Genomic DNA, 16,169 nt, shown 5'->3' with positions numbered 1-16,169 from the left:
CCAAAGACCAGAGTGAGTGACAGACAGACAGACACTGACTGACAGGGGCATGCATTTAGAGCTGGATACAGAGATTTACAGACAACAAGGGGGAGGTACAGCCATTACACAGGCAGACAGATGGACAGGGATGCAGAGACTGTCAAACAGGGGGGTGGGGGTAAGTCAGAGGACGCTGGAGAAAAAAACAAAATGAAATAGAGTGAAAGACAGACAGACAGACAGACAGACAGACAGACAGACAGACAGACAGAAAGAGAGAGGGTCAAAGAAAGAGTGACACACAAACAGAGATAAAGTGAGCGAAAAAAAAAAAATCTGCAGCCGTACTGCTCAGGTCTGCCTTTTCATTTGTTTGCCATTTTATTTCCCATCTCAGTTTGACATGCAACTTTAATTGAAGAGCCACATTGAAATTCAAGGGTTAACCTCAAGTCATCTCTAAATTTTGCACAGACCTTATGGAGACGGAGCCGATGAATACAGATGAGAGCAGACAACCAGAGAGAGAGAGAGAGAGAGAGAGAAAGAAAGAAAGAAAGAAAGAAAGAAAGAAAGAAAGAAAGAAAGAAAGACAGACAGACAGACAGACAGACAGACAGACAGACAGACAGACAGACAGAAAGAAAGAGAGAGAGAGAGAGAGAGAGAGAGAGAGAGAGAGAGAGAGAGAGAGAGAGAGAGAGAGAGAGAGAAGGAGACCTAGTCAGGGCCCTAAGAGTGTAAATTCTACCATCACGTCTGTCTTATTTATACACCTCCTGGTTTGTTCATTATTTCAAGACCACTGGGCACTTACTTGCCTCCATGGCCCTGGCAGCAGTTCAGTTACCACAGCTGGAGTGGAGGAGCTTTGGATAAACATTCAGTCCCAGCACCCCCACCATAACATCCCACCATGCTCTCCCAACAGCCATGACATGTCATATTTTCACAGCATTTAATCCTTGTAAGGTGTTCTGGTCATTTTGACCCATTTTGAGAAAAAAATCAGTTATCAGTTATCAGTTATTCTTTCACTCTGATATTCCCTGGCTTTGGCTCATTTTCAGTGAGAAACACTGCACCCCCCCGCACATTTCTATTACACAGGAGGTGTTCCCGGGTCATTTTGACCCATATCACTTTGGGGGGCTTATACATCAATATTTTCGAAACTCTCTGATACAATAGTGATTATACTGTATGTCGAGTAGACAAGGCCCGGTGAATTATGTACGGTGCAACATGCGTCATGTCAGCAGGGCATGTGTTGTCATGGTGAGGCGTTGTTTGTAGACTTCAAAGTTAATAGGACCTGATGGGCTCATTTGGATCCATCAAAGTAAATAGACAGGAAACACTGTGTTTATGTCTAAAAAAAGAATGGTAATAATTGAGGTTTCAGCATAGAAAACTTCCTGTATGGCCTGTGTGTGTGTGTGTGTGTGTGTGTGTGTTTTCTTTTTACCATGTGTTTTTAATCTTGGCGTTTTAAATGTTCTTTGACTTAAATGTCTTTCTTCTTTTCTTTGCTTGTTTTCTTTCTTTTTGCATTTGTTTTTTTTTAAACACATTGAGTTGCACCTGTGTATGAAATGCGCTATAAAAATAAATTTGACTTGACTTCACTTGACTTGACTTGTGTGCGTGCGTGCGTGCGTGCGTGCGTGCGTGCGTGCGTGCATGCGTGACCATGGCAGGCATGCTATAAACATTCACTTTTCACTGAATTTGTTGCAAGAGTCCTTTGTTTTTTTGTAATGTTATGTTTATATTGTTTAGAGTGCTAATGCTGTAGAAAAAGTTTGCATGGCAACAGTCAACTGAAATAACATTCATAAAGGGTTAATGTATGTATGTCATCAGGTAGATACCCATAAAATGTAGCCCATACTACTACTTCTGCCTTTTGTCCCTCTCTTCTCTCCTCTTCTCTCATCCTGCCATCCTCCTCTCATCTTATCCTTGCATCCACCCCCCTCTTTCCCTCCGTTCCAAATTAGCGTTTTTGCTATCTTGTCGTCCTCTCTTCACTCCTTTCATCTTACTCGTCATCTCATCGCTCAGCATGGCCTGGTTTTGCCTTTCTATGCTTCTCCTCTCATCCTCTCTTTTTTTCATGCTGTCCTTTGATCATCTTGTTGATCAAACTCTAACTCCCAATTGTCATTGTGACACAGCACTCCACAGCACACAAGTTCACACTGCACACAACAAAATTGCATTCATGCCTCACCCGTGCAAAAGGGCAGCCCCCAATGGCGCCCCATGGGAGCAGTGCGGCAGGATGGTACCATGCTCAGGGTACCTCAGTCATGGAGGAGGATGGGGGAGTGCACTAGTTAATTACTCCACCCACCAACCTGGCAGACCGGGAGTAGAACCGAAAACCTTTGGGCTACAAGTCTGATGCCGCTTACCCATGACTGCCCTGTCAGAGAGAGAGAGAGAGAGAGAGAGAGAGAGAGAGAGAGAGAGAGAAAGAGAGAGAGAGAGCTGAATGAAGAGCAATGAAGGCCAATGACTAGGTCAATGCCGTTTTTGGGTGCTCAGACGTCAGGTGTTACAACCACAGATAATGCCGATAACTTAGTCTCTTAGTGCAGATGTGGTCGCGTTTTCACTCTTTGCTGAAAATACTCAACTACATCATAACAACATTGCTATGATATTACCGAGAGTCTTAAAGGAACAGTCCACCTCATTTCAAGAAGTTGCTCATTTGTAGTTAAGAACCAATAAAATATGAGAATACATAGGATTTTTCGTCTATGTGTTTGCATTGCCTAGTTTATCTGTATAGCAAAATTAAGCGTAGCAATGCAAGTCTATGGGAGCAAACAGAACATCATCAAATGTAGGCTGCTGAAATAGTAGTAAATGAACGTCTTTAAAATGAATGCAAAAAGTGTTTAATGCCGTCCTGTGATCACTTTTGGCTTGATGCTAATGCTCCCATTTACTTCCAGTGATTATGCTATATGGTAATAATTCTGATATCAATAAACCTAAGCACTGAAAACACAGAGGAAAATGATACGCACATTCATGATGTTTGAAATCAGAAAATTAAAAAGGGTGGACTGTTCCTTTAAGTAACAGATTAAGACATAGCAGCCATTACAATTTTGGTGACAGTGATATTATAACATAGGCTCTGTGCTAGGGGTTAATTAGTAATTGATGCGTACATACATGGTACAGTACATGCATACAAGTGTCCATCACATCTGCTAAATAATGGCGTATACATTCAAGATTCAGAAAGCAGCAAGACAATTAGCAATGTTAACCCTTGTAGCCTAAGGTGTTTTTGCTACTTGGAAAATGTAATTAAAAAAGGAAAACATTATCTCATATTCACCCTCATGTCCCCTTCATCCCACTTGTGATTTTCTGTGTATAGGCCTACAGTATGTTTTTGAGAGTGAGAGATACAGAGAGAGAAAGACAAGGAGACAGTGAAGAAAGTGAGTAAACTCAATCCAAGCACTCGGATTGAGCCACTAGTGCTCATCTCGCGCAAGGTTGCAACATTGATGCACAACTGAAGGACCAAACAATGTCTGCACTCCTTTTTCCACATAATTCATCCTCTGCCTTGTCTACTCAACATGTGATCAGTATTGTATCAAAGACCTGGGAACACCTCCTGTGTAATAGAAATGTGCATGGGGGGATAGCAAGGCGGAGGAGGGTTTTTTTTTTTTAATTTCCCAGATTCACGTTCCTCACAGAATATGAGCCAAGTCCACTGAATCTCAGTGTGAAAGGAAAATAACTATCTTTCCCAAGCAAAAAAACTGGAAAAGGGTCAAAAAGACCCACGCACCTTACAAGGGTTAAAGTCGATTATTTAAGCGTTCAAGGTAGTTGGTGTAAATCTACAAAAGTAAACAAATATACAGGTAAAGAAATGCTGGTAACTTATTCTGTATTCATTCAACATTCAGAGAGCTGGAAGAAGATCAAGAATTTGTAAGTCAACTATTTCAGTATTATATAGGACATACATATAAGACATTGACAAAAATCACTTTCTCTCCGGGGATCAGTATAGTATCTCATGCTCCTGCTACACTGACGCAAACATGTCTACACACTAATGGTGCAATATTCCAAAACGTGCAAACTTACTTCAATGTCTTTGTAGTGAAGGGTTATAAAGTTGAACTGCCGCAACATGAACTTGGATATTCTGGGGTACCAATGGGGCTCTCACGACACCAAAGACCCAGAGCATACAGTTCCTGCAAATGCTATGATGGTCACTCGTCATAGTCTTGTATTCACGATAATAAATCACTACCAAAGTAGTGTCCAAAGTCGTGTGAAGCATCTCAAGAAGCCCCAATAGCCAAGCGTTATAGCCTGGCCTGCCTCCATGCCCCTACAGCAGTGAGTAATGAGAGGAGGTGTGTCGTTCACGAACGAGCCGGTTCTTTTGAACGGCTCCCTGAAGTGAACAATGGGAATCGGATCACAGCTGAGGGAGCCACTCTACTGTTATTTCGTTCATTTTTCATTCATTTTAAGCACATGACCTCGACCAGAGTAATTACATTTGGGAAAAAACACAATTGTTTGCCTTAAAGAGTCTTTAAAGCAGAAGAATAATCAGTTGCTGTTTGGACAAAATTACCTTGGGGTGGAGTCAAAATATTACATTCTAAACACTGAATAAATAATTTTAAAAAGAGCCAAAAGAGCCAGTTTTTTGAACGGCTCTTTGAAAGGAACGAGCCACTAAGATCCAGATCCCGCTAAAGAGCCATGAATCCCATCTCTAGTGATGAGAGGAGGTGTCCTACTGTGTGTCATGAGTAATGTGCTCAAGCAGAGGCGCTTCAGCAGCACAGCAGCACAGCAACATAGGCAGTGAGGCACTCTGATGCTCTACCATCACGCAAACACACACACAAGCACTCACGCACACACACACGCAAACACACAGATACACACAGATACACACGCGCGCGCAAACACGCAAACACATACACGCGTGCGCACGCGCGCGCTCAAACACACACACACACACACACACACACACACACACACACACACACACACACACACACACACACACACACACAAACACACACACACACACACACACACACACACACACACACACACACACACACACACACACACACACACACACACACACGCTGTGATCACAGGTTTGCTGAGTAAGCTTTACATCCTTAATTAAGAGTGTGTTAGCTGCACCCATGTTTGACATCATCAGCTCAAAGCTCTCTGTGTGTGTGTGCATTTCCACCACAACACCCTGGGTCCACAGTGTGTGTGTGTGTGTGTGTGTGTGTGTGTGTGTGTGTGTGTGTGTGTGTGTGTGTGTGTGTGTGTGTGTGTGTGTGTGTGTGTGTGTGTGTGTTGTGTGTGTGTGTGTGTGTGTGTGTGTGTGTGTGTGTGTGTGTGTGTGTGTGTGTGTGTGTGAGCGCCTGTCATCTATGCCTGTATTTACGTGTGTGTGTGTGTGTGTGTGTGTGTGTGTGTGTGTGTGTGTGTGTGTGTGTGTGTGTGTGTGTGTGTGTGTGTGTGTGTGTGTGTTTGTGAGCGCGTGTCATTTACGTCTGTATTCACGTGTATGTGTTTACGTGTGTGTGTGTACCCATGCGTGCTCCTGCTTTTCAAGTTCCTTTGCTCAGAGGAGAACACAGTGGGGGTTAGAGAGAGAGGTGAAGAGAGTAGGAGAGACATACAGATGAGAAGAAGAAAAATGAAGAGAGAGAGAGAGAGAGACAGAAAGACAGGCAGACAGACAGACAGAAAGAGATATGTGTGTGTGTGAGAGAGAGAGAGACAGACAGACAGACTGAGAGAGAGAGAGAGAGAGAGAGAGAGAGAGAGAGAGAGAGAGAGAGAGAGAGAGAGAGAGAGAGAGAGAGATGTGTGTCTGACAGAAGGATCTCAGGGCAGGAAGCAGACAGCAGGGATTTAAGTGAGAGAGATGAGATGAGTGGGAAATGACTGGCCTCAGGCAGCCTACATACACGTCCTCAGACGCATGCACGCACACAGGGAAGCCAAAAGGGGGGGACAAAGGGGTCACTTGTCCCAGGCCCATGGAGAGAAGGGGCCCAGAATTGTGTCCTCATTACATTGTATGCATGGGGCTTGTGGCCCTGTCAGATGTCTTTGTCCCGGGCCCAACCAAAGCTGTCAGCAGCCCTGCATGCATGCACACATGCACACACAAATCTGTTATACGCACACATCCTCATTCAAACCAAACATACACACATGTTCACATACATACGCGCGCACACACATGTCACGTGTTCACACACACACACACACACACACACACACACACACACACACACACACACACACACACACACACACACACACACACACACACACACACACACACACATTTACAACCCCATTTACACACAGACACAAACACTCAAACACTGTCAATGTACCCATCCCCACACAAAAGACACCCTTGTGCACACGTACAAACACAACACACACATGTATCAAGGCATTCACAGGACACACATGCAGTGTTAGGTGAATTTATTTTGGCTGACAGGTTCTGTAGGTGGTGAATGACAGGCAGCTAATCTGTGCCTTCCAGGAGACCTGATGCATCCGATTCTGCCTACAGGCCTCCCCCGAAAAACAGGTGTGCATGCACACATGCAGACAATCCATTACAGATATAGGACTTATGTTATTGTTTCATTTGACAATGCATACACTCTTACAAATGTATTTCAGACGGCCATTGACATCATTATATAAAAGAAAGACAAGACACATACAGTGTTAATACCTGTAAATGAAACAACAATTCTTTGTCCAAGAAATATTCATGTGTATTCCTGAAAGTGTTACTTCATTAAACTTAAGTGTAAAATAATGTAAAAAAAACAATAAAGTATATAGTTTAATGACGTTTATGTGCCTGTGTGCGTGTGTGTTGTTAAGCAGTCACTATAAAACTTGAAACTAATCTATTGTCCCTCCAACAGCAGCAGCATTGTCCCAATTCCCTAATGCCGAATCCCTTTTGTAATTTCTACCCCTACCCCTACCCCTTCCCCTTACCCCTCGTCCCTTCAAACGGAAAGGTAAGGGGTAGGGCTTGAAACGTAACCCCTACGAATTGAGACAGCCCTTCAACAATCACGCAACAATCACCAGTCATTCCTTCACAACTTCCATGCATTAGGTGGACGTAAATAGCAATTTACTTCATGTGCGTCTCATGGACAAAATGACCATTACACATTGGAACAATGTTAAACTTATGCAACAATGGAACAATTATTACAACTGTACAGCCGTAAATTACAGTGAAAAATGTGTATATTTGTGTGCGTTGTGGGTGCCGCCTCTTTTTAAATGCATTATCACAATGCATTTGGGAGAATCGGTCTTACCCCTGCGTTTTGAAATGTGCCTTCGGAAAATCTCAATTTGAGTCCAATTTAACTGGTACATAATATGCATAATTATATGATATAACAATGTCCTTACTTAATTTTGTCCATGTACTCCCCAGTGTTCTGGTTGGTCATGTTAGAGGGGCTGATGTGCAGCTTGAAGTCGGGGCCTCTGGATGATGGTACGTATGTGAAGGCTTCACTGATTGCCATCTGTGGTGACAATCTTGGTTCACACGGTTTAGGGGGGTTTACAGAGAATTTCAGCACCAGCAAACACTTTTGCAGATACTGCACTATTAACAGAGAGGACTTTAAAAATGCACCCCTTAAATGTGGCACAAAAAGGACCACGGCAAATTACAATGAAAGTATAGAACAATTGAGTGATGAAATTGCTGTGGTGAATGGAATCAAATTCAATTCCATTTTCAATTCTTTAAAATCATTCCATGTCTGCGGTGGCCTTCCACCTTGTCTAGGTCACGACCTCTTTGAGGGAGTAGTGGCAGGTGATATGGCTCTGTACATTAAACATCTTGTACAAACAGAAAAACATTTCACATATGACCAGATCAACAGAGCCATTTCACAGACAAAACATCTAGGCAGTGACTCTAACAGTCAGCCGTGTCACATAAAGCAAAATGCGAAAAAGCTCAGTGGTTCAGCAACGCAGAATTGGTGCTTCTTGCGTCTTCTGCCAGTGTATGTTGGCAGATGGATCAAACATCCTTTGGATAGTGAGGTATGGCAGCTGTGCCTCAAACTGAAGGAGATCACTGAACTCATTTGTGCTCCAAAAATTAACCACAATGATATTGCATATCTGAAAGTAATGTTGGAAGAGTATGTGTATTTGCGCACAACAATGTTCCCTGGCCACAATCTTAAACCAAAACATCACTACTTATTACACTATCCAGACCTTATCCTTCAATTTGGACCACTTATACGGGTATGGACCCTGAGGTTTGAGAGCAAACATTCCTATTTCAAGGAGTGTGCTCGAAAACTGCACAATTTTCTCAACCTCAGTAAAACCCTAGCAGAACGACACCAGCTCCTACAGTCGTATTTAAGCAGTGGCCAATTATTTCCACCAACTATCCAAGTTGCTGGTGTCGCAAGTGAACTTGATATTGAATCGTACAACAGCGGCATACAGAGTGCCTTACAGACCTCTGTCATCTGCAAACACGCAACTTCAGAGGTGTCAGCATTGATATACAAAGGGAGTAAGTACACTAAGGGTCTTGTTGTTGTTCTGGACCACAGCGAGGAGGACACACTGGTGTTTGGCAAAATAGCACTTATTCTCATTGACGATAAGCAGGTATATTTTGTGGTTTTGGTGCATCATTCGGTTTTCCTGATTGATCTTGGAGTCCATCACTTAAATCAATCGGAAAATAAGTATGTGTGTGTTCATGCAGATAGTCTGCTGGACTATTACCCATTGCCAGTGTACACCACCATGGACATCCCTGTGATTTCCTTGCACCATTCTGTGTGTTCTCCTTTCTAGGTATGGACGAGGACTGCATCGCAGAAATCCGTGCAGTTCTGCCGGAGTTAAATGATGATGGCTTGGAGGCGCTGGTTGGGCACCTGGCGTTTGTGGTGGGAGTTAAGGAGAAGAACCATCTAGCTTTTGTAGAATATGAGGACCTCCAGTATCATCTAACCAAAATCCAAAGTCGGCAAATGATTGCTGCTTTTAAACCTAAAGGTGAGGACAATAATGAATGAATGAATGAATGAATGAATGTCTTTATTGTCATTGTACAGGTAAAATGAAATTCGTGCAGATGCTCCCCGTGCTTAAAAAATCAACATAAAAACTGTATAAAACAAAAAAAAAAAAAAACTGTATAAAAATAAGATTTTAAATAGTGTTAAAAAGTTAGCTGTGCACAGTTTAGTGTGCAGATGGCCTTAGGATAAAAACTGTCTTTTAGTCCGTTAGTTCTTGCAGACAGGGACCTGTAACGCCTGCCTGATGGCAGCAGCTCAAACAGTTTATGTCCAGGGTGACAGGGGTCTGCGATGATGTGTTTGGCTTTCTTGAGACAGTGACAGGCAAACAATTTCTCTAAAGAGGGTAGGGTGCAGCTGGTGATCTTTTCTGCTGTGCTGACCACCCTCTGAAGAGCTCTCCTGTCCGCTGCTGTGCAGCTAGAATACCAGACACACAGACAGTATGTCAGGATGCTTTCTATAGAGCTCCTGTAGAAGGACACCAGCAGTCTTTGGGGGAGAAAGTTATTTCTTAAAACCCTGAGAAAGTACAGTCTCTGCTGAGCCTTCTTGATGGTGGCTGTGGTGTTAGTTCTCCAGGTTAGGTCATCCCTCAGATAGACACCCAGGACCATTTATGACCAACAGCTGAATGTCAGTTTTTATCCTCCTGTAATACCACAATTGTAAAAACATTCTAATAGTAGTAATAGCAATATAAACTGTAAATCTAAAAAGTAATAAAATCCAATCCATCTGTCTAGATACATTTGGTTAAAGTATTTGAGTCTGCACATACTGTAAATAAAATAATTGTTTTGTGTTTTTTGTCTGTAGAGCCAATCATTGCCACAAGTGACTCAGCACAGCCCAGCACAGCCCCATCACCACCACCTGCAACAGCTCCATTACCATCACCAGCTCCATCACCATCACTGGCAATATCAATGGCAGAGGACCCCATACCCAACGCCTCCGTTGAAACACAAAGTTCATGGATTCAGGGCTTCAGTATTCCATGGGACAAGATGCCTGCTACACTTCTAAGAAGTATTTCTAAACAGGAGAGGGCAAATCCACCGGATAGAAGAGCCATGGTAAGGATTGTGGTGGACAGCATGCGCAGACATTGTCCCAACCCGAATAGAGCTGCCTGTACTGCTGTTGCCAGAATGATCGTCTCCAGCCATCCCTTGACGTTTACTGACCGAACAGTTGATGGAGTGCAGATCGGCATTGGCTACTACTCTCTCATTAATCAGCTAAAGACACGGGTAGAACATCTTAACCGTAATAGCACCACTGATCGTATCCGGAAGCCAAGAACGACACAAGATGGCCATGTTACCAAACCTGTACGCAGCAAAACCGACAGTTATGGTTGCGTGAACTGGCAACCGAAGTCCATCCCAGAAGGAGAAACGATCGACACTTTGGAGGAAAAAAGAAAAAATTTGAAAGCCATCTTCGAGTCTGTTGGCCCCAGAGCAGCAGAGTGGCCTGCAACTGAGAAGTGCATGGATGTGACCTACGCTTATCAAAGACACATGATAAATGTGTGCCCACCACCAAGTATTTCTGACTTGAAAGATCAGTGGCCTGTCCTTTTTACACCACGTGGACTGTTTTCACACTTCAAAACACTAACAGGAATTGAGATAGAGGATCGTCTTGCAGAGGCACTGCAAAACAAAGGAAAACGGATCATCACCTTCTTCCAACAACAGTCATTCAGTCAACCAAACATTCGAGCCCTATTGAAGGAGATCGACAATGCTTTCTCAACCTCTGCTGTGCAGAAACAAACTGGAATTGCCGCTGTCCTGCTGATGATGAAGCACTTCTTGGAAAGTGAAGAGTCCATCTTCATGTTGGCAGATGTGAGTATACAAAAAAAATCTTTGTCCATGTTTCAAATATTGCTGTTTATACCTATCTATAGTGACCAAAGTAAGAAACTCATTTACTTTCTAAATTGTAATCTTGTGCTTTGTTTTACATTGTTTTACAGGCTTGTGCAACACCGACATCCGTCGAGAGAGACATGGACATCCCCATCACTCCGAGGCTGATCATGCTGGGTAAGTTATGGTTTTTCATTTTGTTTTGTTTTTTTTCTTACAGGTGGACCAACATTGTACACACATTTTAAATGATTGTAAAGAAGATGTTAATTAAAAACAAACATCATTTTATTGTTCAGTCCCTACTTGTTCTCAAACTGACGTCCTAATTACATGGTATTTTTGTACTTTCACATTCAGTGGCTGCATTCACTTTCAGTGCTCACAGTGTAAATGTTGAGTGTCAGTTTGAGAATAAGTGGGTGACAAATTCTATACCTAATTTACAAGGATTTTAAGTGTGTATGCATCTAGAGCAGGAGTGTCCAACTAATATTCAAAGTGGGCCAGAATCAAAATCTGGGATGAAGACGCGTCTTCATAGCCTGGTTCACACCAGACGGTGTGTGTGTAGCTTTGGCGCCCCCTGGCGGAGCAGAGCTACACACACTACCGTCTGGTACACAGCCATAGAGCACGCTCCGTCTCCAACCAGAAAATAGGCTAAGAATTTATTGCTTCTGCACGGCCTCCTCACCAACAAATTCCTTCACAAACCTTCCTGTTAATCTTTAAAGAGTCAATATAGTCTCTAATCTGTCTTGTGACTCCTCAATGTGAGTTACCGTTTATATTTAAGAAATAAATGCTCCATCTATTTTCTGGTTGGAGACGGAGCGTGCTCTATGGCTGTGTACCAGACGGTAGTGTGTGTAGCTCTGCTCCGCCAGAGGGCGCCAAAGCTACACACACACCGTCTGGTGTGAACCAGGCTATGAAGACGCAGGCTGAATTCCATTTTTTAAATACACTAAAATTGTGCATACAGTAGACTTAAAGGTAGGCAAATAGCACGTTCCCATCATAGTCATACTATCGTTTCTATGTGCTGTAGCACTAGTCTGGACCCACTCATAATTCCGGTGATGCACAAAATGTTGCCTTCAAGTCACTTTGTCTATTTATTAATAGTGTTTGTGGGCCAACTGTAGTACACATTTGAAATGATCTCGCCCGCCAAATAAAATGGCTACGTGGGCCAAATTTGGCTCCTGAGGCTGAGTTTGACATCCCTGATCTAGCTGATCAGTTGAAAATTCCCAAGGGGTATCTCTGGACCCCCTTGCTGCCACCAGGGGTGTCTAGATATCTAGTTTTCTCATTGATATGCCTACATCAACACTTAATGTGAATCAGTCCATCGTCTTGATCCAGGTTCATCCTTTGCTGTCAATGTCTTACTCGGTTTGTACTGTATAAAATAACTTTTTTTTCTCCTACAGTCAGGATGTGGTCACCTTAAAACAACAGCAAGATATTGAATCACACTGGATTTGTATTTCAATTGTTTGCTTTTCTTACATTTTAGGGAACACACTGCTAACTTCAACCAGATGGATGGTTACTATCGAGGGGAAGGTGGCCTGTGTTGTGGAGGAGCACAGGAGTTTCTCTGATGCCCTGGCAGCCTTTTTCTCCTCGTTCTACGTGTTCAACATCGAATACCAGGAACCTGCCTGTGCTACTTTGGAATTCATACAGCGGTAAGTACATTTTCTTTCTCTCGATGTTGCATACTTCAGCTTACAGTTACAGCAGTAGTGGCTGGCAGTTTGTCAAACAGGGGAGGTTGGTCCATTACAAAATGTCCAGCTCACAAAAAAGGGGAAAAAATTAAAAAATATTAATATTGTGACACACACCCTACATAATGACTCCCGTTTGAATGCAGCTCTTTTTTTGAGAAATTTTACAGCAGAGTGTTTTGGAATAAGCACGGGAAATGACCTGTGATGGGAAGTCTAACAGAGAGCTGGTGCCACTGTCACACATTCAATTCAATCAATCATGATCCCCCTTATGTTGATTAGGAAATGTTATACTGAGAATTTGTATTGCCTCCGCCAAGGAGGTTATGCGATTGAGTTTGTGTGCGTTTGTTCACCGCTGACTGCACATTCTGCCACTAGGGGGCGCCAAATACTTAATTATGTCCTGGCCAACATTACAGCTTCCTTGTCACAGGACTTGCAGTTTGCCAGTCTAACAGAGACACTTTATATATCACGAGACATGACAAAAATAATGACATTTAGTAAGTCATAAATGTAAATGAAAACTTCAAAATCAGGTCAGAATACGTGAGTGTGTTGACGTATAAAATATTGATAAAATCCACCCATCCAATTCAAGACAAAAAATCTGGGACATGGAGCCGCACAGGCTCAAAGTCAGTTGGACAGCCTAAAATGGTATGCATGTCCTGTTTCTACTCAGCTCAAAAGAAATAGCCCTCACAGATTTGTAAGCATATCTTTTCATGGGATAACATTAATGAAATTTCACTTTGACACAATGAAAAGTAGCCAGAGTACAGATGTAATCGCTTCAATGTATTGTTCATGGAAAATACTTCAAAATACAGCCATTAATGTCTGTATCTCACAACATGGTTTTAGCAATCCATATCCTCACTTTGTGCATCTCTGATGAGACCAAGATAGACACATTTGCTTTAGATGATTTGAAGCATCAAAATACACAGGCATGTCGACATGTACTGTGACTACTGAAGTAGATCAAGGTCCTCTCTGTGGGATTTAAGCTTTTTTTTAACTTTTAACTTAACCTCTATTTACTTTTGAGAGGTACATTTTGAGACATTAATGGCTGTATTTTGTATTATTTTGAGAGAATAATACATTTAATTGGTGACATAAGTTGTTGACAGGGTATGTGTTATTGTGTCAATTGGAAATTTCTTGAATGTGCTGTCCCATTAAAAACCATGCTTACAAATCTTCATTTGTAACATGGAAATGTGAGGGCTTGTGTACCGATGCTTGTTTTACTAAAGCTCATTATTATTTTTCTGTATTGTCTAAAGGTTCATGGTGCGAATAAACCCTGATGAAGGGATCAAGTGTTCGGCGAAGACTGCAGTGAGTAGGAAGACTGGCGCAATTGTGAAGAGAAAGGTGGAACCAATCAACACCAGGGTGACCACTTTCCTTCACCATCTGACTGAATTCGAATGGAAGGAAACCTGAGTGCGTATTATTGAAAGTGTTACGGCTTGTTAAGTGTTTTTTATATGAGTTACTGTGTTGACTGGCATTAGTTTGTCTGTTTGTCTGAGTTATGAACAAATTTTGATGAAATTGAGTTGTTGGAAATGACAAAAGAAACAAGTGATTAAATAAGGGTGTAACATAGTCAAATGTAACCTGGTTGTCACCAGATGGTGTGCTCCGGCGCCCCCCAGCCATAGAGCACGCAATGACTCCAGCCAGAAAATGGCCGGAGCATTTATTGCTTCAATATCAACTGCAGCTCTATCAACTACTGCTGACTCTTAAGGTTTTTGAAGGAATGCGCTGGTGATGAGGCCGCGCAGAAGCAATAAATAGCACAAGTGTTTTTAATCCTGTGATTGTATAATTTCATTGTATATTTTCATTAATAAAATAAGCATTGTTAATATGGAATTGAAGACTTGCGTTTTTACTATGAATAATTTGCAGTTAAAATTCATATGTTGTTGATATTATTAGTAATAATAATAGTAATATTATAATAATGATAGTAATAATAATAAATGTGAGTTAATAATGAACTAATAATTCATAATAATTCATAATAATTAATATAATGAATATGAATAATAAAATAGTAAATTTATTATTTAATTATTTAATTATTATAATTATTATTTAATTTATTATTTAAAAGGTTAAAAGCAGTTTACAGTACTGTACAGTTCATTTTTAGATGTACAGTATGATACTATAATATTATGTTGTACATCATACAGTATGTCACTGTATAATTGCATACAGTAGAGGTACTGTATTTCTGAAATAGAGTAACTAACTGGCACCCGTGATGCCAGTTAGTTACTGTAAAAAAGCCCATAAAAGTCTAACAGTGAGGGGTAGAAAGCCCTCCCCCTTACCCCTTCCCCTCTGTCTTAGCTTGAATTGGGACAGCACTACCCCTACACATGAACGTACAAAACGGAGGGGGAGGGGAAAGGCAAAGGGCTAGGGGTTGAAATGGAATTCAGCTCAAGTAACTGGAATCTCATTTGATTGAAGTGTCTTTATTTGCTCAACTGCAGGAGGCATAGCATTGCGCCACAGGATATCTCTGTGCAACACTGCAGCATCCACCACTCGTTAACAAGGCTCATTGCTTATCAATCATGATTGTGTACGTTCATGTGTGGGTAGTGCTGTCCACAAATCTTTTTCTTTTCTTTAATTCCATCACTCTCATTTCACTAGTTGATAGGCCAATTGTAGATACCCTTTTTGTGGCATTATTTGAATAATATAATGATAACAGGATTCAAATAATTTAATCTTGCTATCATGTCCTCACACATTTTGGGCCATTAGATGAATATTGAGAGTAATAATTGGTTAAAATGAAAAATAACTGTTTTTGCTACTGTCATCAAGTATTTTGGATCATTAATCAAACTACATGTACCTATGTACAATGTTTTATAAACCTTTTTATATATTTTTTAAACTGTAAGAATGGAGATTATTGGATGACCCAGAACTGATCTTGTTGCTGTTACTGTTGGCTGTTATCTCAGTAAAGTTGACTTAGGAGGTCATCCCCCCATGCCATGTGGTGGCTGAAACCCCTGGGGTCGGGTGTCACTGACCCTACAAGACAAAGGACCTTGGCCACCTCTCCTTACAGTATATAAGCCTATGATAATGAGCCCCTCTTTGAGTTCTTTCTCCCATGCACAAGACGTGTATGTCTCTCTCGGTTTCTCTCTCTCTCCCTCTCTCTCTTTGTCCTAAACATTCTGAGGTTGGCTAAAATGTCTTTGTTTCACTGTACCCTATGTAACCTACAGTAGCCTTGAGTTAAATGTAATGTTACACTGCAGTTGATAATTAAATTGTCATATAACTTTCATTCATTTGTATCTCCTCAT

The 16,169-nt window shown here is 41.7% G+C and overlaps 1 protein-coding gene across 1 annotated transcript in view; it reads left to right on the top strand.

Annotated features, from left to right (window-relative positions):
• Nucleotides 1-14,612, top strand: part of LOC134468192 (uncharacterized) — a 22,513-nt gene extending 7,901 nt beyond the window's left edge. The window contains exons 2-7 of the mRNA XM_063222130.1: nt 7,526-7,588; nt 8,935-9,138; nt 9,984-11,026; nt 11,158-11,227; nt 12,579-12,753; nt 14,097-14,612. Of these exons, the coding sequence (XP_063078200.1) occupies nt 7,526-7,588; nt 8,935-9,138; nt 9,984-11,026; nt 11,158-11,227; nt 12,579-12,753; nt 14,097-14,259 (1,718 nt within the window). The 3' untranslated portion in view covers nt 14,260-14,612. The remainder of the gene's footprint in view (nt 1-7,525; nt 7,589-8,934; nt 9,139-9,983; nt 11,027-11,157; nt 11,228-12,578; nt 12,754-14,096) is intronic.
• The last annotated feature ends 1,557 nt before the right edge of the window (nt 14,613-16,169 follow it).

This window comes from Engraulis encrasicolus, chromosome 18 (genome assembly GCF_034702125.1).
Source record: "Engraulis encrasicolus isolate BLACKSEA-1 chromosome 18, IST_EnEncr_1.0, whole genome shotgun sequence".
Classification (NCBI taxonomy): domain Eukaryota; kingdom Metazoa; phylum Chordata; class Actinopteri; order Clupeiformes; family Engraulidae; genus Engraulis; species Engraulis encrasicolus.
Note: the sequence above shows the minus strand (reverse complement) of the source record. Positions and strands in the feature narration are given on the sequence as shown.